The sequence below is a fragment of the Coregonus clupeaformis genome, chromosome 19 (genome assembly GCF_020615455.1).
Source record: "Coregonus clupeaformis isolate EN_2021a chromosome 19, ASM2061545v1, whole genome shotgun sequence".
NCBI lineage: Eukaryota > Metazoa > Chordata > Actinopteri > Salmoniformes > Salmonidae > Coregonus > Coregonus clupeaformis.
Window position 1 is genome coordinate 12,124,458 of NC_059210.1, and position 25,704 is coordinate 12,150,161.

Below are 25,704 nucleotides of genomic sequence, written 5' to 3' on the forward strand. Positions count from 1 at the left end.
CTTTTCAGTTTGTCACCGTGTAGCTTTTCAGTTTTGATAAAAGGAGTTGGGGAGATTTCTCTTTGTAATCACTTGAAAAAGAGATGTAAATCTGAATGTGACTTCTCTGCTTAAATAAAGGATAAATAAAAATAAATTGTGGAGATGGAAGCTAGAGGTTGCTATAAAGGACAGTCATGTTATGTGTTTCATCTGCTCCCTGACAGTTTTTTTTTGGATGCCCAGGATAACTGTTTGCTGAGCAAGACATTTTAACTGTTTATTTAATGTTATTTAACAGGGAGTCCCATTGAGAGTAAAGTCTCTTTTGCAAAAGTGTAAAGGAAAATATTGTTTTATTTTATCCTTTATTTAACCCGGCAAAATCATTTAAGAACAAATTCTTATTTACTATGACAACCTTTCTTGCTGAACAAGAAATAACTGGTAATGTGAGTAAGAATGCTGACTATAATTCTTGAATAATGATAATCATCTAACTTGTGATGCAGGTGTTGAAATGGAACTTCCAGACACCGCGAGATGAGTACGTGGATCAGCTAAAGACTCAGATGTCCACCTGCTTCGCCAGATGGCTCCAGGACGAGTTGTTCCACGCTTCTGACTTCCAACGCCAGGTCAAGGCTATCGGGGTCATGGGAGAGGTGAGAAACCTGCAGGAGACAATGAAACACACTAATGATTGGATGGAGCCCTTGGTTGAGTGTCTTTTTTCTTTAACCTTTATACAGGTTTGTGTTACTGAGATGAAATCTATTTTACAGTAGAGACCTGCACTCTGTACATAAACACTTTTGGTGTTTGAGTCTGAAGACTGAAAAGGCTTCAAAAATCAAATCTTGTTTTTAGTTTCTCTTAGACCAAAACCATTAGTGTTTCTTAGAAACCTAAGGGAGTTGCTTGTTTACTTGACTGACTACAATGTTATGTTTCCACTCTGTAGCGTATGGAGGATGAGCTTGAGGGCACAGTCAGCTGCTTGGACCTGATCCTGAAGTGGTTCACGCTGCGTTTCTTTGAGACCAATAGCACTGTGCTGATGAAGGTGCTGGAGTACCTCAAGCAGCTCTTCCCCACGCTTAGCAGAGAGAACTACCACCTCAACGAATACGAGGCCTCCTCCTTCATTCCCTACCTCATTCTCAAAGTAAGTCAACCCCTACCTCAGTGGTCACCAACCGGTCAATTGCGATCGATGGAGATAACTAGTGGATCTCCAAGGCATTCCTAGTCGATCACCAAACATTTCTGTAAAAAACAACAACGATAAAGCCTTGCGTTCCTTTTTTGGGGGTGGTTGGTGCACTTAATTCAGCAGCCCTAGTGCCGGGAAGGAAACGTTTTCCCAATTGAAACCATTTCACGTGCCTGAAGGTAGAACTCAGTATACCCGGCAGGCCCAGGGAGCAAATCAAGTGCACCTATAGTCCTTCTGCTGGCCAATCAGATAGCTCAGATCACCGTGTCTGCAGTTTCCTCAAGCAATAGGCTGTAAGAAGAAGCGTTGAGCGCACAGCAAAGTTGATACTGAGAGATTTCAAAACGTTTAAAACCATGACTAGAGAGAAACTCAATGAATACAGCAAAGAGCTGCTGTTTTTAATGTTGCATAGGCTTATGTTTTTAAGTCATGAAAATAATGACTGAAAAGTTTGACCACTGCCCTACCTCATCCTCCCAAGTAAGTCGGCCCCTCCCTCATCCTCCCAAGTAAGTCATCCCCTCCCTCATCCTCCCAAGTAAGTCGGCCCCTCCCTCATCCTCCCAAGTAAGTCGGCCCCTCCCTCATCCTCCCAAGTAAGTCGGCCCCGCCCTCATCCTCCCAAGTAAGTCGGCCCCGCCCTCATCCTCCCAAGTAAGTCGGCCCCGCCCTCATCCTCCCAAGTAAGTCGGCCCCGCCCTCATCCTCCCAAGTAAGTCGGCCCCGCCCTCATCCTCCCAAGCAAGTCGGCCCCGCCCTCATCCTCCCAAGTAAGTCGGCCCCGCCCTCATCCTCCCAAGTAAGTCGGCCCCGCCCTCATCCTCCCAAGTAAGTCGGCCCCGCCCTCATCCTCCCAAGTAAGTCGGCCCCGCCCTCATCCTCCCAAGTAAGTCGGCCCCGCCTCATCCTCCCAAGTAAGTCGGCCCCGCCCTCATCCTCCCAAGTAAGTCGGCCCCGCCCTCATCCTCCCAAGTAAGTCGGCCCCGCCCTCATCCTCCCAAGTAAGTCGGCCCCGCCCTCATCCTCCCAAGTAAGTCGGCCCCGCCCTCATCCTCCCAAGTAAGTCGTCTTCGATTAAGGTCAGTAGAAAGTCTCTGTCGACAGAGTGACGGTTGACCTGTATGTTGATGTGAATTGTGCCATAAAAGTTGACTTTGGGTATGTTAAATATTTTTTACGGAAATTAAAAATTGTCTAATAACAAAAAAGGAAAGGTTTAGTAGAACATTTGATACACAGTGAAGCTGCAAATGCCAATATGACTATTGTCTAACCATCTGTAACCCTGTTTCACCTGACAGGTTGGAGAGTCAAAGGATGTGGTGCGTAAAGACGTGCGTGCCATCCTCACCATGTTGTGTAAGGTCTACCCCGCCAGCAAAGTCTTCCCATTCCTCATGGACGGGACCAAGTCCAAGAACTCCAAACAGAGAGCTGGTAAGAAAGAGATTTTTAGTAGTGACTAAGGTGGACCAAGGCTATAAGGACTAAAATAGGAGATGATAGAATTCATTACAGTAAGTGATTGTGTCAAATGTTGTAAGTCATTGTAAGAACGTTCAGGTTCTTAATAAATACTCTTATGGGCTAGTTTCCCAGACACAGATTATACTTAGTCCTGGATAAAAACTATAACATTGTTGGGGGGGAATATTAAAATATGTTTTTTTAGTCAAAGACTAGGCTTAATCGGCTTAATTCCTGTCTGTGAAAAGCTCCAGATCTTACCATCCATCTCTCCCTGTATTTTCCCAGAATGTCTTGAGGAGCTGGGTTGTCTGATAGAGAACTACGGGATGAACGTGTGTCAGCCAACACCGGCCAAGTCCCTGAAAGAGATTGCTGTTCACATCGGAGACAGGGACAACTCGGTACGCAACGCTGCCCTCAACACAGTGGTGGCTGTGTACAACGTCTGTGGCGACCAAGTCTACAAACTCATTGGCAATGTAAGCTACTCACTAGTACAATGGACTGTAACACTGAGTGTACAAAACATTAGGAGCACCTGCTCTTTCCATGACATAGACTGACCAGGTGAATCCAGGTGAATGATGATATGATCCCTTATTGATGTCACTTGTTAAATCCACTTCAATCAGTGTAGATGAAGGGGAGGAGACAGGTTAAAGAATGATTTTTAAGCCTTGAGACATGGATTGTGTATGTGGACCATTCAGAGGGTGAATGGGCAAGACAAAATATTTAAGTGACTTTGAATGGGGTATGGTTTGGGTGTGTCAAGAACTGCAACGATCAACTCAATATTAGGAAGGTGTTCATAATGTTTTGTACACAGTGTATACTACAATAGAGGGTATGTCACAACGCAGGATCAATGAGTTAACCAGCTAACTTGCTTAAATCTTCTGGAATTAATACATTTTAAAAGAAGATATGCTTGAAATGGGCATGGACTGTTTCAACCAACAACTAATTTAATTTATTAATGAACCATTAAAATCTGTATGTTTATCAAATTTGGCTAACTTAGTATCCTGCTTTGGACTAGACCCCTCTGGATATATCATCTCCGGTGTTAATCTCGAACATCCTCTGTCTTTCTCCTGCAGTTGTCTGAGAAGGAGATGAGTATGTTAGAGGAGCGGGTCAAGCGCTCAGCTAAGAAGACCCCGGCAGCAGCCCCACCACCCAACAGACAGACTGCAGAGAGGGAGAGGCCCCAGAGAGAGCACCCTTCCAACCCCAACGCTACCTTCATGAGAAAGCCTGCTCAGCAACCTCAGGAAGAAGTGCCCAACAAGCTCAAGTATGGGAAGGATCAACTCCCTTGTCTACTGCCTCCTCAACTACCTGCTACAGCATGGCTCTCTCTTCTAACAAACCTACCTATGGGGTTTTTACTATACTTTAGTCTGGTGATCTAGTAGATGGTAAAGTACAGTGGTACTAACATTCATGGCAAAGAAATTCTGTCCATGTCTTAAGACCTTCCTACAAACCCTCGTAAGAATATCTTAATGCTCCTCCTCAATGTCTTTTGAGTATCTTTCCTCCTATTCTAACCTCTGTTTCATTGGGTACAGCTAAAGGCATGTGACTGGCCTGCAACTCATTGACAGTCCAATGTGGGCAACCCTAAACTGACCCTAACCTTGACCAAACCCCTAACGCTAACCTCAAACCTAACTTTAACCAATTACAAAAATCAACATGTGTTCGCTGGTCAGTCTCCCTTTAGTTTTCCCTGTTTCATTGCATGGTGTGGTCTCTTAATCCTGAGCCTCTCTTCTCTTTTATAATTGCTCTTTTCTTATCGCTGCTCTGCTCTCCATGGACAGAATAATGTATCGCACTTATAGGATGTGAGTACCGCCGTGCCTCTCCCATACAGTGTGCCCTCTGCTCTCCTCCAGAAGCACTCCGGATGGGGATGTAATCTAATCATCTAATGTAACACTCACCAGTCTAAACCAAGTAGTTAATTCACTGTCCTCCCCTCCTCCTCGTTCGTTGTAACTGTCTTAATGTGTTCATGGTAACCTTCCAGTGTCCAGACTAGCAAACTGCTATGTATTGGGGTGCATTCTAAGTAGTATGCTAGTGCGAGTATTTGAACAGAGCTAATGTGTGCTGCCTGCCTCTCTGTCTGTGTTGGTTTCCATGACATGGTTCTGATTCTGAATGATCCTCTTCTGTCCTCCCTCCACCAGCCAAGCGCGGGCTCAGAACGCAGAACGGGAACACTCACACCCCTCCATCCCCAAGGAGTTTCAGCTGGATCTGGACATCATTGAGAATGACCACACGCGGGTCAGTGAGCTGCCCGACCTGGTCCAACACAAACTGGAGGAACTGCTGGAGCCCATCATGATGCCAGAGCCCAAGTAAGTGTCTAGCTGCCCTGAGGCTAATACTCTACCAGCTGCCCTGAGGCTAATACGCTACCAGCTGCCCTTAGCCTAATACGCTACCAGCTGCCCTGAGCCTAATACTCTACCAGCTGCCCTGAGGCTAATACTCTACCAGCTGCCCTGAGGCTAATACGCTACCAGCTGCCCTGAGGCTAATACGCTACCAGCTGCCCTGAGGCTAATACGCTACCAGCTGCCCTGAGGCTAATACGCTACCAGCTGCTCTGAGGCTAATACGCTACCAGCTGCCCTGAGGCTAATACGCTACCAGCTGCCCTGAGGCTAATACGCTACCAGCTGCCCTGAGGCTAATACGCTACCAGCTGCCCTGAGGCTAAAACGCTACCAGCTGCCCTGAGGCTAATACGCTACCAGCTGCCCTGAGGCTAATACGCTACCAGCTGCCCTGAGGCTAATACGCTACCAGCTGCCCTGAGGCTAATACGCTACCAGCTGCCCTGAGGCTAATACGCTACCAGCTGCCCTGAGGCTAATACGCTACCAGCTGCCCTGAGGCTAATACGCTACCAGCTGCCCTGAGGCTAATACGCTACCAGCTGCCCTGAGGCTAATACGCTGCCCTGAGGCTAATACGCTGCCCTGAGGCTAATACGCTGCCCTGAGGCTAATACGCTGCCCTGAGGCTAATACGCTGCCCTGAGGCTAATACGCTGCCCTGAGGCTAATACGCTGCCCTGAGGCTAATACGCTGCCCTGAGGCTAATACGCTGCCCTGAGGCTAATACGCTGCCCTGAGGCTAATACGCTGCCCTGAGGCTAATACGCTGCCCTGAGGCTAATACGCTGCCCGCTGCCCTGAGGCTAATACGCTGCCAGCTGCCCTGAGGCTAATACGCTGCCAGCTGCCCTGAGGCTAATACGCTGCCAGCTGCCCTGAGGCTAATACGCTGCCAGCTGCCCTGAGGCTAATACGCTGCCAGCTGCCCTGAGGCTAATACGCTGCCAGCTGCCCTGAGGCTAATACGCTGCCCTGAGGCTAATACGCTGCCCTGAGGCTAATATGCTGCCAGCTGCCCTGAGGCTAATACGCTGCCAGCTGCCCTGAGGCTAATACGCTGCCAGCTGCCCTGAGGCTAATACGCTGCCAGCTGCCCTGAGGCTAATACGCTGCCAGCTGCCCTGAGGCTAATACGCTGCCAGCTGCCCTGAGGCTAATACTCTACCAGCTGCCCTGAGGCTAATACGCTGCCAGCTGCCCTGAGGCTAATACGCTGCCAGCTGCCCTGAGGCTAATACTCTACCAGCTGCCCTGAGGCTAATACTCTACCAACACAGGTTGGGAGGTCTGCCTGCCAACTTTCCGACTTTCTTACATTTGTTCTGAAATAGCCATGTGGTTAATAGCCGAGTGCCTGCCCAGAGCCTTCCACAAAATCTGGCTGGGAGAGATGTGTATTGATGGATCTTAGAACTTCAAAAAACATCTTAAGATCCTGTCATCATAAGACTAATGGTGGTTATATAAGGTGTGAGTTGTTTGTGTTCCCTCAGGATCCGCTCTGTGTCGCCCCACTTTGACGACCTCCACAACAGCACTGCGTCCACCATCAACTTTGTCATCTCCCAGGTGGCCAGTGGAGACATCAACACCAGCATCCAGGCTCTGGCCCAGGTACAGCATTTACTGTAGTGTAGGCATAGCACAGGAGATTGGTGGCACCTTAATTGGGGAGAACGGGCTCGTGGTAATGACTGGAGCGGAATCAGTGGAATGGTATCAAATACATCAAACACATGGTCTCCAGGTGTTTGATGCCATTCCATTTGCTCCGTTCCGGACATTATTATGAGCCGTTCTCCCCTCAGCAGCCTCCACTGAGGCATAGCAACATCACTCGCTGGGCAATACCAGGCTTTACTGTTAAACTTGAAACTTTTTTTATTTATTTGCCATGTGTAATGAATACATTGGAAATGCTGTTCACCCAAGCTCTCACAATAACAACCACAAGAAATGGAAGTAAGGTAACCTCTGGTTGAAAGATATGGCATATAGAAGCAAACCGGATGGACATCATGAAAATGATCGGAGAGGTTGAGGGTAGAGGAAGTTCAGGAGTAAAAACAAACTAAATAGAATTATTGTAAAATTGACTGTGTCCATAAAATGTATATAGTATGTATAAGCTGGAAGTAGAGGCCTAAGCATTGTTGTTCACTAGTTTACTCAAATTATGGAAGGGGTGGTGGTGGGGTTGGAAAGTAATAAAGGGAAATATATATATTTTTTAAAGGATAGATATATATATATATATGTGTGTGTGTGTGTGTGTGTATATATAATATATATTTGCGAGAGTAAAAAACATATGGGGGATTGGAAGTGATGCAGACAATTACATTGATGGAAGTTACAATCTATCTGCAATATTAAAGCTGATCTACCCCCTAAAAAATAAAACTCTGGTAACCTCTTAACACCCATCTATCACCTGAGGTACTCTGCTCTGGTTAGGAGAGGGCAAGCGGTTGATAAAGACAGTACCAAAGTCTGTGTGGTGTGGGTCTCTCTCTGTCTCCCCCAGATTGACGAGGTGTTGAGGCAGGAGGACAAGGCGGATGCCATGTCAGGTCACATTGACCAGTTCCTCATCGCTACCTTCATGCAGCTGCGTCTCATCTACAACACACACATGGCCGACGACCGCCTCGACAAAAAGGACATCTTCAAGCTCTACAGCTGCATCATTGGCAACATGCTCTCAGTGAGTAGTATGACTACACATGAACACCACTAGGGGGTGTTACTGGGCTGGTTCAAGGAGTTGGCGCTATCTCGCCAGAGGGGTTTTGTTTTACCATTTTAAAGCCTGAAGATTTTCAGTGTATCCTGGTGCAGATCTTTGTAGAGCAACATTAAAAGGGATTTTTTATAATTATTATTGTTTGATTTTACCAAACAGTTTTTTAGGGCTTAGTAGACTGGTGTTGACATCTGTGTCTCTGTCCTGGGTCTGTCTCCTGTGTACTGTAGCTGTTCTCTATGGAGAGCCTGGCGCGGGAGGCGTCGATGGGCGTGCTGAAGGACCTGATGCACGGTCTGATCACCCTGATGCTGGATGCCCGGGTGGAGGACATCGAGGATGGGCAACAGCTCATCCGCTCCGTCAACCTGCTGGTGGTCAGAGTGCTGGAGAAGTCTGACCAGACCAACATCCTCAGGTCAGATTCTACTCACTTTCTGAGACTGATGGGGGATGTGATACATTTTTTCTTCCTGATTTAATCAGGAATTTCTATTCATATTGAAATGTTCCTACCCCCAAACAAACATCCTACTTTTCCTGATTTTATATGTTGGAATCTCCAGTGAGTTACAGTATCTAGTGTTTATGCAGAGTCCCTGATCTATCTCTCTGCAGTGCTCTTCTAGTGCTGCTACAGGACAGCCTTACCACTTCATCAGGGTCTCCTATGTTCTCTGAACTGGTCATGAAGGTAATAACACTCTTTCAGTATATTTTGTTGTGGGAGTTTACTTTTGTCGGTGTACATACTATTAGAGCTGAGAATTGCCAGGGACCTCACAATATGATATTTTCACGATAATATGTATTGTGATTCTCATGATTATATGTTTTGTGATTTTTTTTTACTGCGATTTTATTGCAATTTGATGTTTCAAACATATTGCTCACCATGTCTGCTGCAGAGAGACAAGAGAGAGCATGAGAAAATGAGTTTTGATCAGTCAGGGAAATAAAAGTGCTGAAAACATGTTGGCTCACTATTTTTAAAAGAAAATGGAGAACAAGCTATAGGATGAAAAATATCGGAGTTTTGGTGCAGGTACAGCTGACTAGCGCTAGCTAACGCTACCTAGCATGTTTTGTACAAATCGATACTTGGAGTAATAATATTGCGATATGTAACAATCCATTTTTTCCCCCATCCCTACATATCATGTACATTGTCGAATTGATTTTCGCAGATGTAAACTTCCTGTTCTTTGGATTCACAACTGACACATAAATGGAGGATAATGAATGAGGTTAAAAAGTGATGAATTTCCCCTTTACACTGCCTGTACAATCACAAACTGATGATTGGAGTTAAATTGAGTTTATTTTGTTCCATGTCTGCAGTGCCTGTGGCGTATGATCCGGTTCCTGCCAGAGACCATCAACAGCATAAATCTGGACCGCATCCTGCTGGATGTCCACAACTTCATGAAGGTGTTCCCCAAAGAGAAACTCAAGCAGCTGAAGAGTGACGTACCCCACAGGACCCTCAAGACTCTGCTGCACACACTGTGTAAACTCACTGGAAACAAGGTACTGCACACACACACACACTGTGTAAACTCACTGGAAACAAGGTACTACACACACACTGTGTAAACTCACTGGAAACAAGGTACTACACACACACACACACACTGTGTAAACTCACTGGAACAAGGTACTGTACATTCACAGCCAATGGTTCAGTGATTATGTTGTGTTTTATGTACGCAGATGAATTTCCCCTTGAGAGACAATGAAGTTGTATTGAATTGAACCACCTTACCATTTATTAGTGCATTATTCAGGGGTACTGCTGTCTGTTTTCATTAAGTAGACCATAGATAAGCTGCTGTTGTTTTGACCATGTTGATTTGCGGTGTCTAGATCCTAGACCACATGTCCATGATCGAGAACAGGAATGAGTCTGAGCTGGAGGCCCACCTGAGACGTGTGGTCAAACACTCTGGAAACTTCTCTGGCATGAAGTCAGACAGGGGCACAGAGAAAGGACAGGTATGTTCACTTAACCCAACCTCTAATTGTTTGATTTATTTAACACCATTCAAGTGAATACACTGAATTAAAAATAACTGAGGATAAATGCGTCAGCTTCCACAATAGCCTGTCTTCTTACTGCTTCCAGGATGACAGGATGTCTAAAGCTAAAGTGAGCGACATCCTCTCTGAGATCTTCAAGAAGATTGGTTCCAAGGAAAACACAAAAGAGGTGATTATTTTCATTTTTTTATTTTTTTATTTTTTTTATTTCACCTTTATTTAACCAGGTAAGCCAGTTGAGAACAAGTTCTCATTTACAACTGCGACCTGGCCAAGATAAAGCAAAGCAGTGCGATAAAAACAACAACACAGAGTTACATATGGGGTAAAACAAAACAAAGTCAAAAATACAACAAAAAAAAAATATATACAGTGTGTGCAAATGTAGCAAGTTATGGCGGTAAGGCAATAAATAGGCTATAGTGCAAAATAATTACAATTAGTATTAACACTGGAATGATAGATGTGCAAGATATGATGTGCAAATAGAGATACTGGGGTACAAATGAGCAAAATAAATAACAATATAGGGATGAGGTAGTTGGGCGGGCTAATTTCAGATGGGCTGTGTACAGGTACAGTGATCGGTAAGGTGCTCTGACAACTGATGCTTAAAGTTAGTGAGGGAGATAAGTGTCTCCAGCTTCAGAGATTTTTGCAATTTGTTCCAGTCATTGGCAGCAGAGAACTGGAAGGAATGGCAGCCAAAGGAGGTGTTGGCTTTGGGGATGACCAGTGAGATATACCTGCTGGAGCGCATACTACGGGTGGGTGTTGCTATGGTGACCAATGAGCTAAGATAAGGCGGGGATTTGCCTAGCAGTGATTTATAGATGGCCTGGAGCCAGTGGGTTTGGCGACGAATATGTAGTGAGGACCAGCCAACAAGAGCGTACAGGTCACAGTGGTGGGTAGTATATGTGGCTTTGGTGACAAAACGGATGGCACTGTGATAGACTACATCCAATTTGCTGAGTAGAGTGTTGGAGGCTATTTTGTAAATGACATCGCCGAAGTCAAGGATCGGTAGGATAGTCAGTTTTACGAGGGCATGTTTGGCAGCATGAGTGAAGGAGGCTTTGTTGCGAAATAGGAAACCGAATCTAGATTTAACTTTGGATTGGAGATTCTTAATGTGAGTCTGGAAGGAGAGTTTACAGTCTAACCAGACACCTAGGTATTTGTAGTTGTCCACATACTCTAGGTCAGACCCGTTCGAGAGTAGTGATTCTAGTCGGGTGGGCGGGTGCAGGCAGCGTTCGGTTGAAGAGCATGCATTTAGTTTTACTAGTGTTTAAGAGCAGTTGGAGGCTACTGAATGAGTGTTGTATGGCATTGAAGCTCGTTTGGAGGTTTGTTAACAGTGTCCAATGAAGGGCCAGATGTATACAAAATGGTGTCGTCTGCGTAGAGGTGGATCTGAGAGTCACCAGCAGCAAGAGCGACATCATTGATATACACAGAGAAAAGAGTCGGCCCAAGAATTGAACCCTGTGGCACCCCCATAGAGACTGCCATAGGTCCAGACAACAGGCCCTCCGATTTGACACATTGAACTCTATCTGAGAAGTAGTTGGTGAACCAGGCGAGGCAGTCATTTGAGAAACCAAGGCTATTTAGTCTGCCAATAAGAATGCGGTGGTTGACAGAGTCGAAAGCCTTGGCCAGGTCAATGAAAACGGCTGCACAGTACTGTCTATTATCGATCGCGGTTATAATATCGTTTAGGACCTTGAGCGTGGCTGAAGTGCACCCATGACCAGCTCGGAAACCGGATTGCATAGCGGAGAAGGTACGGTGGGATTCGAAATGGTCGGTGATCTGTTTGTTAACTTGGCTTTCAAAAACGTTTGAAAGGCAGGGCAGGATGGATATGGGTCTGTAACAGTTTGGATCTAGAGTGTCACCCCCTTTGAAGAGGGGGATGACCGCGGCAGCTTTCCAATCTCTGGGGATCTCAGACGTTACGAAAGAGAGGTTGAACAGGCTAGAAATAGGGGTTGCGACAATTTCGGCGGCTATTCCTGTTCATGTATTCATACCTTCATTTTACTGTTTGCACCCTCCTGCTCAGGTCCTAATTATAGAAGAGAATGTGTTCTCAATAACTGGTTAAAGAATTCCCAGTACCACTCCAGAGTTGTTTTAGTAAGTTAACTGTGTGTTGTGACTGTGTTGTGTTCTCCCCAGGGCCTGACAGAGCTGTATGAGTATAAACAGAAGTACTCAGACGCTGACCTGGAGCCCTTCCTGAGGAACACGTCTCAGTTCTTCCAGAGTTACGTGGAGAGAGGCCTGCGCATGATCGAGTCTGAGAGAGAGGGCAAAGGCAGGATCCAGCCTTCTAGCACAGGTACTAACCCTGCAGGATTAAAGGGGAATGATTGGTCTTTACCTTTTGATACTTTATCTGATATGACTAGTGTACCATGTCCAACCCTCATACTTTAGTCCCAAACCTTTAACTGAGCATTAGGGAATGCAATCATATGACCGGCCTCTAGTGCTCTGGTATAAGCAGTGTTATTACTGTTGTGGTTTACTAGTAGCTAGCTACTGTATGTATATTCATTGATAGTATACGCATCTGCTGGACTGGTTAAAAAGCCGCTCAGTAGCTGTGAAGAGTTGAAGTGCAATGTTTCTGTCTGTTCCAGTGATTCCCCAACATGGCCTAGACTCTGGCCCGGTGCCTCTGAACGGAGAGGAGATGAAACCTGCAGTTTACTACGAGAGACTGAAGATACTGAGACAGAGACAGGGACTGGAGAACAACTCCAGGGTTAGTTTAACATTGATCACATTGATGCCACTTGGCTTACAATTTCACATTTATATTTATATGTTTATATTATGATGTAGAATTTGAATACTTAGTATTGATGAGTGTCCCATCCCTCTTTCCCCCTCCCCTCTTTCCCCCTCCCCTCTTTCCCCCTCCCCTCTTTCCCCCTCCCCTCTTTCCCCCCTCCTCCTCTTCCCCCTCCCTTCCCCTCTTTCCCCCTCCCTTCCTCCTCCTCTCTCTGTCCTAACAGCAGGCTCAGCTGTTGCAGCAGGTGGAAGGGGACAGTGTACAGACGCGTCCCATCACGTCCCTGCTGTCCAAGCCCTCGGTGGCCTCCTCCACAGACATGCTCCAAAGCAAACTGTCTCAGCTCAAGGAGTCCCGTGAGTCCCACTTCCAGCAGGAGCAGTCCCACTCCCACAGCCCTGCACGCTCCTCGTCCCCCGCCGCCAACCTCGACGACCTCAAGAAGAGGCTGGAGCGGATAAAGAGCAACCGCCAATGATTGACCCCTGACCCCACCTCTATACCCAGTCTATCCAATGTGTTAGCCAGCCTCCTCCCTGAAACCGAAACCCACCAAGCGTTGGCTTTACCCGCCGCAACACCCTGCTCTTATCCTGGCCTTATTTTTCAGGGCAAACCCCTCTTCTGTGTATAAATTGAAAAAAAGAAAACCTGTCATTGTATAATGTACTATAAGTGGACCAGTTTTTGTTTAGTATCGTGGCACAATTGTTTGTATATACTCATGGTTGCTAACCACTCAATGCTTTTAAGTGTCAATGTAGGGTTATAGTGTACAGTTTCCATGTGCAGAATGCTGTAATATGTGTAACTTAACCTATCCTTTTTTTAGAAGGTTTTAGAATTCCATGGTCAAACCATAACATGTCTCTTCTCTGGGCCTCCAGCAGGGTTGGAGTGTGTTCCATTTCAATTCAGGAAGTAAACTGACATTCCAATTGTCATAGAGAAGTAATGAGGAAAATCAGAATTGGAATGTCAGTTTACTTCTGGAATTGACCCCAACCCTGTTTCCAGGCCTTGTTAGTTTATACCACTGTTTGCTAAATTTGCTAATTTTATTTTTCATTTATGAAGTTAAGACTCATAAAACTTGAAGGATTGATTCTGTTCTCGAAGTGAAGGAAAGAGCATGGCATGAAGTAATTAATGTTTTGTAAATAGAGTTTGCATTACTAAACTATGCTTATTAAATCATTGGTTTAATGATCTTGCAAACTGTAGCAGAATGTTGCTTATTCTAAATCATTGTTTTTGTATTTAATTCAAATGGAAGTAGTCTTAAATTGTTGCTCTTAGGAGTGTATTATCTGTAGAGAAAATGGCAATAAAGTAAGTTGTTTTTTGAACAAACTACCTATGTGCATATGTTTTGCATTTTATTCTTGGTGTATTGAAGACGCCACTGCACCATGTGAGTGATGTAGAGAAATTATACAAAACAAAAATATAAATGCAACATGTAAACTGTTGGTCCCGTGTTTCATGAGCTGAAATAAAAGATCCCAGAAATGTTTCATACTCACAAAAAGCTTATTTCTCTCAAATGCTGTGCACAAATTTGTTTACATCCCTGTTAGTGAGCATTTCTCCTTTGCCAAGATAATCCATCCACCTGACAGGTGTGGCATATCAAGAAGCTGATTAAACAGCATGATCATTACACAGGTGCACCTTGTGGCCACTCTAAAATGTGTAGTTTTGTCACACAATACAATGCCACAGATGTCTCAAGTTTTGAGGGAGTGTGCAATTGGCATGCTGATTGCAGGAATATCCACCAGAGCTGTTGCCAGAGAATTGAATGTTAATTTCTCTACCATAAGCTGCCTCCAACGTCGTTTTAGAGAATTTGGCGTTACGTCCAACCGGCCTCACAACCGCAGACCACGTGTAACCACGCCAGCCCAGGACCGCCACATCCAGCTTCTTCACCTGCAGGATCGTCTAAGCCACCCGGACAGCTGATGAAACTGAGGAGTATTTCTGTCTGTTATAAAGCCCTTTTGTGGGGAAAGACATATTCTGATTGGCTGGGCCTGGCTCCCCAGTGGGCGGGCCTATGCCCACCCATGGCTGCGCCCCTGCCCAGTCATGTGAAATCCATAGATTAGGGCCTAATGAATTTATTTCAATTGACTGATTTCCTTATATGAACTGTAACTCAGTAAAATCATTGAAATCATTGAAATTGTTGTATGTTGTGTTTATGTTTTTGTTCAGTATACATCAAATGTATATTAATGAAGGTATTTCAGGATTTCATCAGATTTAAGATTTAATCCGAACATGGCTTATAATGCAGCTGCGCTAGACAGCCAACACATTTCCTGTTAAAGGCTACTTCCCAGCCGTTCGCGGAGTTCACATTCATGGTAAACGCTGTGAATGTCGGCTCAAGTGTAAATTACCTTTTAAAAGGCAAAATGGTGCGCCTCTACCGCAGCTGCGTTATAGCGTGGCTCAGATTGAATCCCAGCCTTAAAGTTGTATTTTCAACATTTACAATAAAGGCAAATATAGATATCGCAATTGTGTACATAAATACAAAATCTGAGGTATTGCCTCAAAGATCCATAAAGTGCTGAAAAAGCACACTATTTTAAACAATCTAATAACTTAATTATTTTTCAATCCATACAATCTTCTAAAATTCGAGTACATCTCAAAGGCCAATGGTTACCTGAAGATGCGGCATAAACATGCTGGAAAACAGTTGTGATCAAATTGAAATTGACTGGCAGTATATTCAACTTCCCATAGATGTTTCTGTCTCCAAATCTTTCATTAAGCACTCCATCTTTGGTTTTGTATTACCTAAATTGATGTAAAAGAATGGCAAACACAGTAGATTCAACAGTACAGCCTCCCAGCATGCTTTGTGACTACATGCAAGGGAATAGGAGTGCTGTATTCAAATAAGTGCAAGCATACAATACATTTAGAAACACTAGTAGCAGCCAAAGACAAATACAAGCATGACATACAAGAATGGCATGATCAACATTATGTGTAAAGTACCAAATTCTTGACAAATGACAATGTTTTCTGATTCAATTGTAGGCACATGCAACACAAATTATTTGACATACAAGTTACACATTGCTTATACAAAAGGCAGTGTCATTTTAGAACAGGAGACAAAAGAAATTTGAGGTTGATTTGTTCATTGTAGCCACCGTTTTTCTCTGTTGGGATGTACTTATTAGCTGACATGGAATGTTTACATACAACTATGCTACACGCAAAAAGATGAAGATGGAAATATATCTTTCATCAACATGACTTGCATCACAACAAACCACATTATTCTTTTTCAAATATTTTTACTATTCAGCGTTAAGAAGCAACCTCTTTTCTGAGCTGGGAGGGACATATCTATAACCATTCTACTATTCGGTGTGCTCAGAATAGTTATTTTAACACCAAAAATAAGCAGCTTTGTGGAAGACTGGAGATTAAGCACAGTAGGCCCAAATCAGTCCTGTTTACTGTCAAATAGATCATAGGCCTACTGCTGTATTAAAGGGAGGGTCTTTGTCAGAAGACAACATGCATAATCTTGGACTTTGACTTTCAATTTCCCTTTGTGTAATCTATAGAAAAGTGGGTGAATAGAGCGAACAACAGATGACCACTGCAGCCATTAGCACTGGGTCTGGCCCAGTTGGAGGTGTTTAGGAGGGAGTTTGAGCCCCAGGGAGTTGGTTCCTAGCGGGTCGATCATGTTCTTGTAGCGTTCTCCTCTGTGCTTCATCAGGAAGGGACCCCAGTCCGGCTGAGGGGAGCACACTAGCTTCAGACGCTGTGTAGGAAAAAACATAGTTAAATTCATTACATAACATGTCATAATACCAGGGTAACATATTAGGACACCATTAAAACACTGTTGTATAAAAACCATGGTCCCTTGAGCCAGATGTCCTGGAACAACTGTAGTAACAAAGCATCAGAAGAATATTCCAATTATTTTCACTCTTTTCTAGGATGATCTTACCAAGCATCTCAATTTCACTATCAAGCTACATTAGGCATTATTAGGCTACCTCGGGCTATATTAGGCATTATTAGGCATTATTAGGCTACATTAGGCTACATTAGGCATTATTAGGCATTATTAGGCTACATTAGGCTACATTAGGCATTATTAGGCTACATTAGGCTACATTAGGCATTATTACGCTACATTAGGCATTATTAGTCATTATTAGGCATTATTAGGCTACATTAGGCTACATTAGGCTACATTAGGCATTATTAGGCTACATTAGGCTACATTAGGCTACATTAGGCTACATTGGGCATTATTAGGCTACATTATTGGTTCATTACATAACATGGAAGATGAGAGAGACAGTAAATGTCTTTAGCAGGGGGAGGGGGGAGCTACAGTAAATGTCTTTAGCAGGGGGAGGGAGGAGCTACAGTAAATGTCTTTAGCGGGGGGAGGGGGAGACTACAGTAAATGTCTTTAGCGGGGGGAGGGGGAGACTACAGTAAATGTCTTTAGCGGGGGGGGGAGCTACAGTAAATGTCTTTAGCGGGGGGAGGGCTACAGTAAATGTCTTTAGCGGGGGGAGCTACAGTAAATGTCTTTAGCGGGGGGGGAGCTACAGTAAATGTCTTTAGCGGGGGGAGGGCTACAGTAAATGTCTTTAGCGGGGGGAGCTACAGTAAATGTCTTTAGCGGGGGGAGGGCTATAGTAAATGTATTTTGCAGAGGGGGGAGCTACAGTAAATGTCTTTAGCGGAGGGAAAGCTACAGTAAATCATCTCATACCTGGATGAAGGTGCCGGGGGCCAGGTGCATCTTGATGCCAAACATGATGGGGATCCAGATAACAGAACACACCACCATGAGCCAGCCCATCACCATGGACCAGGTGGGGTAGGTGTAGGTCTCATAGGTCATCACCTTCCAGTGGTACAGACTCAGACCCAGGATAAACTGTAGTACAGACAGAAGACAGGGACAACCGAGACATTAAAGGCTACTGAGCATTAGCTGAACCATAGAAACATAATTATTAGAAGGGATAAAGCCCCTGCATTTGACTAGAACAGTGTTTCCCAAAGTCGGTCCTGGGGCCCTCCCTGGGTGCACGTTTTGGTTTTTACCCTAGCACTACACAGCTGATTCAAATAATATTTTGAATCAGCTGTGTAATGCTATAGCAATACCCTAAATGTGCACCCAGGGTGGGCCCCAGGGTCGAGTTTGGGAAACCCTGGACTAACACACTCATGGACGTGGTATAGTGATGCACAATGTCCATGTCATTCTATTTTTATGCAGTTAACACCATTTCTTATGCCAAAAGCAACATGTTCTATATAAAATTACACAGAGCAACATTGGAATATAGAGTATATTTAATCTTGGCCTGGGGATGGTAGCACCTACTGTGAGAATGGTGGGGGTCACAAAGGCCCAGCAGACCCTCCAGAACATGTTTGGCTGGAACCCGATCATCATTTCAATGTCTTCACAGAACCTCTTCAGACCTAGAACACAACCACCAGTTAGTTTGAGTCCTTTCACACACAGTACCAAGGTTGATAATGGTTCATGTTACTCAATTAAAGCATATCTTGAAAACATTTACAGGAATGCCGAATAAGGTCTATGCCGAATAAGGCATCTGTCGAATACGGTGACATTACAATGATAATGCGACACTGAAAAAACTGTACAAACACTGGACCAGTGCCTGTCAAAACCACACGACTCACCATAAATGTATGAAACTCCCACCAGTTCAAAGATGGCGATGATGATCAGAGAATACGAGGCTGCGTATGTGTCCACCAGCTGAAGCATATACATTCCATTCTGTCAGGATGGGATACAAAACCCATCAGAGCACTAAAAACGTAGCAGTCCTCTATACAGTCTCACTGACTCTCGATGTCATTCTATTGGTTTGACTGTGTCTCCTTAGTGTTTGAGACGTGGCACTCAGACACCGAAACTGTATAATACATTTACTGCATTCACAAAATGACTAGGGCCGGGATTTAGCCGTTGTAGAGCAGTGCTCTACACAGCGCCTTTTCAAGGCATCTTCCCCCACATTCACGCTGAACACTGCAGACGCACGTTGAGGATCAGATTAGGCCTTACCTCTGTGATCATGGGGTACCCCAGGATGTAGAAAGAGGTGCAGCACCCCAGGGTGAAGAGGGCCTTGTACTTCCTCAGATATCTGGGGAACTCATCTGACACAGACGTCACTATGGTCTCAATAGTGGCAAACTGAGACAGGGATAGTAGATACATAGTTAATACAATGGATTCTGTCAATCAACAGAAAGCAACATGACATGATCTTGGTACTACACACACTTACAATCAACCACTAAGACCTTGTGGAGGTCTTATCAACCACTAAGACCTTGTGGAGGTCTTATCAACCACTAAGACCTTGTGGAGGTCATATCAACCACTAAGACCTTGTGGAGGTCTTATCAACCACTAAGACCTTGTGGAGGTCATATCAACCACTAAGACCTTGTGGAGGTCTTATCAACCACTAAGACCTTGTGGAGGTCATATCAACCACTAAGACCTTGTGGAGGTCTTATCAACCACTAAGACCTTGTGGAGGTCTTATCAACCACTAAGACCTTGTGGAGGTCTTATCAACCACTAAGACCTTGTGGAGGTCTTACCAACCACTAAGACCTTGTGGAGGTCTTATCAACCACTAAGACCTGTGGAGGTCTTATCAACCACTAATACCTTGTGGAGGTCATATCAACCACTAAGACCTTGTGGAGGTCTTATCAACCACTAAGACCTTGTGGAGGTCATATCAACCACTAAGACCTTGTGGAGGTCTTATCAACCACTAAGACCTTGTGGAGGTCATATCAACCACTAAGACCTTGTGGAGGTCTTATCAACCACTAAGACCTTGTGGAGGTCTTATCAACCACTAAGACCTTGTGGAGGTCTTATCAACCACTAAGACCTTGTGGAGGTCTTACCAACCACTAAGACCTTGTGGAGGTCTTACCAACCACTAAGACCTTGTGGAGGTCTTACCAACCACTAAGACCTTGTGGAGGTCTTACCAACCACTAAGACCTTGTGGAGGTCTTATGCGACACTTGGAGCGATGACACCAAAGTAATTAAATACACACACTTACATCCACACAAAACAGAAAGCAGAACAATAGTTACCATGGTATCCAGTCCCAGTGTGAGTAGCATGAGGAAGAAGATGATGGCCCAGAAGGGAGAGAGCGGAAGTCTGGTGAGGGCCTCTGGATACACTACGAAGGCTATGCCAGGACCTACAGGATCACAACAAGACAACAGAACTGTCTGGTTACACTAATGTTACTTCAAAACGTTATTTGAATTGAATAGAATAGAATAAAGTTTTTCTTTACCCTCATCAGCCACCTGTTCGATGGGCACTTTCAGCTCATGAGCCATAAACCCGATGACAGAGAAGATGACAAACCCTGCGAAGATGCTGGTGGCACTGTTGGTGCAGGTCACAATGATGGTGTCCCTAAAAGATCAAAGACAGTCGAGCAAAGTGGAGGAAGTCTGAAACTGTCTGAAACAAGTTGTTGCATCTACAGTATAGCTTTGCATGTAGGGCATGTTTCCTGGCCCCTTAAGACTAGTCCTGGAGTAAGAAGCATACTCAATGGAGAATCTGTGTCCGGGAAACCGTCCCATAGGGTTTAACCCCACTCACCTGTAGCAGTTGTTATGGAACTTGTTGTAGGAGGACAGCGTGATAAGTCCACCCCAGGCTGCTGACAGGGAGAAGAAGATCTGGGTTGCAGCATCCTTCCACACCTTGGCATCATAGAGTTTCTCCCACTTGGGAGTGATGAAGTAGAGGATGCCATCCCCAGCCCCAGGCAGAGTCACTCCTCTGACCAGCAGAATCACCAGCACCACGTAGGGGAAGGTAGCCGTGAAATACACCACCTATAGAATAGAATAGAACAGAACAGAATACACTACAATAAAATAGAATATAAATACTTTAATAATCCTAGAGGGGAAACTCAATCAGTGCAGCAACACAGACATAAAGACAACAATCCAAAAACAGACACCAATAACCACAACAACTTTATCTCTTAAGAAAAGCCTCAAAAGATGAATATAAGCACGTTGGCTGGAAAGTGACAAAGATTACCTTCCCAGATGATTTGATTCCTTTAGCCAGTGAGGCGTAGACAATAACCCAGGCTAAGAGGAGACAGAGGGCCAGAGGCCAGCGGATGTCCCCTGGGTATTCTATCCCTTTGGAGATGTTCAGGACATTATACCTGCATGGAGAGAGGGAGTGGGAGACATCAGGTTACAACGCAATGTCTTCAAATTAATAAGATATTATTTTACATTTACATTTAAATTTTAGTCATTTAGCAGACGCTCTTATCCAGAGCGACTTACAGTTAGCGCATACATTATTTTATCGAACCCACATTTTCTCTGACAAATCTAACTTCAGTCACACACACAGCAGATATTTTTTTTATTTTTACATAATAAACTATACTTACTTAAAATACTCTTCACTTGGGCTGACATAGGTTTTGTTGATCTCAGATGTGATGTTAGTGAGTTTGCTCAGATTCCCAATGACATCGGCAGACAAACAGAATGTAGTATTCCTTATAGAGTTGGTATTCCCATCCCGCAGAATGCATGAATCTGACAGGAGAGCAAAAGCAAAGAAAGTGGGTGGTAGCGTGTGTGAGCAGTTCACTTCTGTGGTGGCTAAAATTGAGGTGGTATGAATAAATCCACTGTGCAGTGCAAGAACAACAGATGGACACAAGAGGGCGTCACAGTAGCCTGCCCTACAGCAAGAATTGTGTCAAGTAAGCATTTTTACAGTACCTGACATTATTGCTTTGCCATAGTTTTCGATGGTGGCCTATTTATATGACTTACAATTCAAATACAATGTATTTTGATTTTAAAGCCCTGAATAAATGAAATACACAGTATTTTCCCACAATAAACATTTCTAACAACAATGAATCCTTGTATTCCCAATTGGAAGGTGTTCTGCCTTCTGAATACTTACCAAGAAGAAGCATGTCTTTGTCCTTACAATCTTGAGTGTTCCATTCATTCTTACAGTTCGCCCAGGGGAGTGAGCCCTTCAACGAAGCGAACAGGTAGTACAGTGTCCAGCACATTATAATGTTATAGTATATGGCAATCAAGACTGATATTATCAACATGGCAATCCCGCAACCTAAAATAACGAATGAGACGAAATATAGAAATTACTCTTTTGAACCTGAAATGTACAGGTTATTAAAAAAAATGTTTTATGGACTATGCTTACTTACTGTTCAAGTATGATCGCTGTTGTTTGGCTTACCTTGAAGAGCAGGGATTGCTTTCCATACTGACACGGGCCCTTGGCTTGCAAACTGACCCAAGGACACCTCCAATAAGAATATGGGGATTCCAGCAAGGCCCAACATGATTAAATAAGGAATCAAGAAAGCACCTGCAGGAAGAATGTGGAAACGAAACTGAATGTCAGGCAGCTCAATCCGACCACAGCTTTGTAGGAAATATAGGCTGAATGGTAAAATTATTGGACGGGAAATATGTAATTTCACAACATGTAAATGTAAATTGTGGTTGAATCACAATTATTATTCGTTTAATTTAATAATATTAACTAGATTATTAAACGAATCACATAATTATTATTGTAATTATGAAGATTATTATTCTTGTAAATAAATTATTTATTTATTATTATTTAATTTGTTAAAATAGGCTATTGAAATAATAGTCAAATGCTAAAACGAATAAGGTCCCTAAAATGAATGAACAGATAGGGATTTTTTTTTTTCTTCCCAAAAAATATTAATTATTTGAATATTTTCTGTTTTCTTTCCTGAGATAAGCAGATGCAGTTGATGAAGTGAACAAACGAATAAAAATTGTTTTGCAACATAAATGTGTCTTTTACCTCCTCCATTTTGGAAGGCTAGGTATGGGAATCTCCAAACATTTCCCAGACCAACAGCATATCCAACCATTGAGAGAATGAAGTCCATTTTATTGGACCAGTTTCCCCTCGCTTTATTCTCATCTCCTCCTTCATCATCATCATCCTGGGGGAAGCAATTAAAGTTTAACGGTTAACTTCAAATGTGTTATTTAAAAAAACTAATATAAGTGATTGATGTCGAAAAGTCTTTAATGATCCTCTCTCAATTTGATATATTCCTGCACATTTCACACTTTTTGTATTTATAAATGTAGGACTATTGTTCTTCGACACTGAATTTGAAAATTCTACCTATCAATTCTAATGATTCTGTTTGGATTAGGCTACAGTCCTGATGCGTTCCATCACTTCCACACAAAGGGCGCTATCTGGTTTTATATGTCCCCAGGGAATAGAACAATGGAGAGGGCCTGCAGCGTTACAAATTACTCCAAAACACCCTGCTCTGCAGTAAGCAATACATTGGGACCGAACACCAGCGAAATGCTCTCAGGAAAGTGAAATTCGTTTAGGCTGCACACCAGTTTACACTTGTCAAATGAAATCAGCCATTGACTATGTTCTGGTCATGCTTTTTCTCGCGTCATGCCTGAGTAATAAAGGAATGGGCACTTACCCCGTCCCCGGTCACTGTGCCAGGTAGAACCGAATTGTTTCCATCTGTCCCCAGTATCACAGTGGTGGGACTAATCTCCGTCCCCGTGCCATTTTGCTCTACTGGGCTCCTTGTAGCACTTTGATTGGGACAGGAAGCTGTGCCATGAGAGGGTATCGTAAAATGATCCTCAGAGGCACATTCCGCTCCAACAGTATCCTCCTTGGGTGCAAAATCAACGTCGTTATTATGCGTTGCAGGTGCGTCGGTTTTAAACGTCCCATTCCTTGTGTTAGGCATATCCACCGGTTGAGAAAAAGTTTGTTCCTTGGTTTTTGAGGGAGGCTGCCAGTTTGAAGAGGGTAGATCTGGGACATTCTCTTGTTTGTTTATTGTAACTACGACCGCTCCATTATCTGATTGTGGTAACGAATCCTGAGTGGAAGGATCAGATACCTGCCGGTTGTTCATCTCTTCAGAACAATCCTACAAAGGTGAGATGAAAATTCGTTAGAATATTGCAATATACATACAACTGTACAAAATAAATGGTAAAATACATTGGAAAATTAAGTGGCTTAATTGTTGGCTATTCACATATTGGATAACATATATACAATTAGGCCTAGTGAATGTGTTTTCTATTTCAATTCTATTATTGCATCTTTGTGGGACTTCCTTGGTTGTGCATTGGTCGACTCTGGATTGGTTATGTATTAATTATTGCAGAAATTCTTTAATTTTACGGCTCATTTACTCTCGGTCATTCAGTGCAGCAGCAGCGGCGGCCCCTCTCTCTGATTGAACAGGCAATAGACAAGCTGTTGAGCCCACTCTCCCCCAGTCCCAGCCCAGCAGGCATTCTCCACGGTAGTAAAACGTGAACACACCAAATAGATAAAACGATTACCCGTGTAGACCCAATAATCGTTATTGTTTTAAAATTGGGATGCATAAAACTTATTTGCCGAAGTAAAAACACACGAACACAGGCACATATGCGTATAAAAATAACTAAGCTAGTGACAATACATTTACATTTACATTTTAGTAATTTAGCAGACGCTCTTATCCAGAGCGACTTACAATAGAAGAGAATCTTGCAAAAAAGAAGAAAAAAGATGCAAGAATAAGATTAGCCAATAAAATGACAGATACAACTGAACAGAAGAAGTAGAGTAAGGAATGTTTCGCTGCCTGGAGAGAGGGAATGAGCAGTAAACAGAAGCGTCATAGTTTCAGCACAATGCATTTCAGCACAATGGACAGCGACAGTGGTTCAACTACAGTTCAGCCTACAGTAGTCCACTCAGTGTTGACTGAATAAGTGCCACTTCTGATTTTTTATCAAATGTAGTCTGAAAGAACTGTAAGTAGCCACAATCATTGTTTAGGCAAGAATTGAGGCTCAATGAATGCAACTCACCATGTTTGTAGTAAATTCCAGGACAGCCGGAAGCTGAGAAGAGAAGTCAGGACTGCAGCGAGATTGAAAGAAAATGCAAATGCAAAGCTCTGTCGGTGGGAGTATCTTTAGCCTACGTCAGAGTATATAGCAAGGTGCCCTTCGAGGAACGTTTTACTGCTAATAGATGTTCAATGAATCTTCAGTTGGAGATTCACAATTCTTCCAGGAACAACAATGCATGCCTACTGCAGTGCGCACGTTTTGTCACTCCTCTTTCGCTTCCAACTCCAATTAATCCACAAAGAAGACACGAGGGTATACATAAAACAATAAAGCCGACATTAATCTTGTTCACATAAAGAGAAATGCGATCTAACCATGGATTTAAGAGGTTCGTTTGAGGGCAATGACCGCAATAATTTAATCATAATGAAATACAATTATAATTATTCTATAGTTTCCATATTATGATTAGTAAACCTACAATGTCAGAGTGCATGCAGATCTGACAATTTTCTGTTTTCATCAGCACCAATGCCAGGCAGCGATACAGCACATTATAACCATTCAGGAGGAATGAACGCCTCAGCAGCGCGAGGCGAGCTATACATCTGTGCTTGGCAGTGATAAGCTCTTCCACATGATATTAACTGGCCAGTGGCCACTACGGTTTTAATTACTTTGTCAACCAAGAATAATTGTGATTGATTTCTGCACCTCTTTTCGTCTCCCCTTACACCAGACTTTCTTTCTCAGACCGTTCTGTGAAGAAATACATTGTTTAAAAAATAATTTTTATCAAATTTGTATTGAGTAGATTGGACGTATTTGCTATCTGACATCGTGCTTATCATATTTGCTCAAAACAAAGCGGACATTTTTTTTCAGTGAAATATAATAATGACTATTTATTGCATTTAATTAATCAGTATACGCCTATATAACACAATCAGACTTAACGAAAAATAAACGAATTATGGCTGAAAT

General features: G+C 43.5%; 2 protein-coding genes across 4 annotated transcripts in view; one reads left to right on the forward strand and one right to left on the reverse strand.

The window, feature by feature from the left end:
* The window catches only part of LOC121531652 (cytoskeleton-associated protein 5-like), a 38,729-nt gene extending 24,680 nt beyond the window's left edge, over positions 1–14,049 (forward strand). For 2 of the 3 annotated variants that reach the window (XM_041837006.2, XM_041837005.2), the window contains exons 28-44: positions 492–644; positions 944–1,147; positions 2,503–2,638; positions 2,957–3,150; positions 3,775–3,971; positions 4,504–4,527; positions 4,876–5,049; positions 6,589–6,709; positions 7,623–7,802; positions 8,072–8,259; positions 8,460–8,535; positions 9,183–9,371; positions 9,708–9,836; positions 9,967–10,050; positions 12,072–12,234; positions 12,539–12,663; positions 12,917–14,049. In XM_041837006.2, the coding sequence (XP_041692940.2) occupies positions 492–644; positions 944–1,147; positions 2,503–2,638; positions 2,957–3,150; positions 3,775–3,971; positions 4,504–4,527; positions 4,876–5,049; positions 6,589–6,709; positions 7,623–7,802; positions 8,072–8,259; positions 8,460–8,535; positions 9,183–9,371; positions 9,708–9,836; positions 9,967–10,050; positions 12,072–12,234; positions 12,539–12,663; positions 12,917–13,171 (2,592 nt within the window). In that variant the 3' untranslated portion in view covers positions 13,172–14,049. The remainder of the gene's footprint in view (positions 1–491; positions 645–943; positions 1,148–2,502; positions 2,639–2,956; positions 3,151–3,774; positions 3,972–4,503; positions 4,528–4,875; positions 5,050–6,588; positions 6,710–7,622; positions 7,803–8,071; positions 8,260–8,459; positions 8,536–9,182; positions 9,372–9,707; positions 9,837–9,966; positions 10,051–12,071; positions 12,235–12,538; positions 12,664–12,916) is intronic. The other variant, XM_041837007.2, reaches the window with a different exon arrangement.
* Positions 14,050–14,899: 850 nt separating this feature from the next.
* On the reverse strand, positions 14,900–25,262 carry LOC121531653 (sodium- and chloride-dependent glycine transporter 2-like). The gene is made up of 15 exons (XM_041837008.2): positions 24,736–25,262; positions 23,331–23,795; positions 22,673–22,817; positions 22,067–22,198; positions 21,764–21,937; positions 21,234–21,384; positions 20,864–20,996; positions 20,411–20,649; positions 20,094–20,218; positions 19,882–19,994; positions 18,818–18,949; positions 18,427–18,526; positions 18,098–18,198; positions 17,474–17,641; positions 14,900–16,498 (listed from the first exon to the last, which is right to left on the reverse strand). The coding sequence occupies exons 1-15, from the start codon at positions 24,736–24,738 to the stop codon at positions 16,340–16,342; spliced, it is 2,340 nt and encodes a 779-aa protein (XP_041692942.2). The 5' UTR covers positions 24,739–25,262; the 3' UTR covers positions 14,900–16,339.
* Positions 25,263–25,704: the final 442 nt, after the last annotated feature.

Coding starts and splice junctions, on each gene's coding strand:
- LOC121531653 (XM_041837008.2), bottom strand. Junction 19,995..20,093: donor CGAACAGGTGGCTGATGAGG/GTAAAGAAAAAC, acceptor GTGATCCTGTAG/GTCCTGGCATAGCCTTCGTA. Junction 17,642..18,097: donor TGACCCCCACCATTCTCACA/GTAGGTGCTACC, acceptor TCTGTACTACAG/TTTATCCTGGGTCTGAGTCT.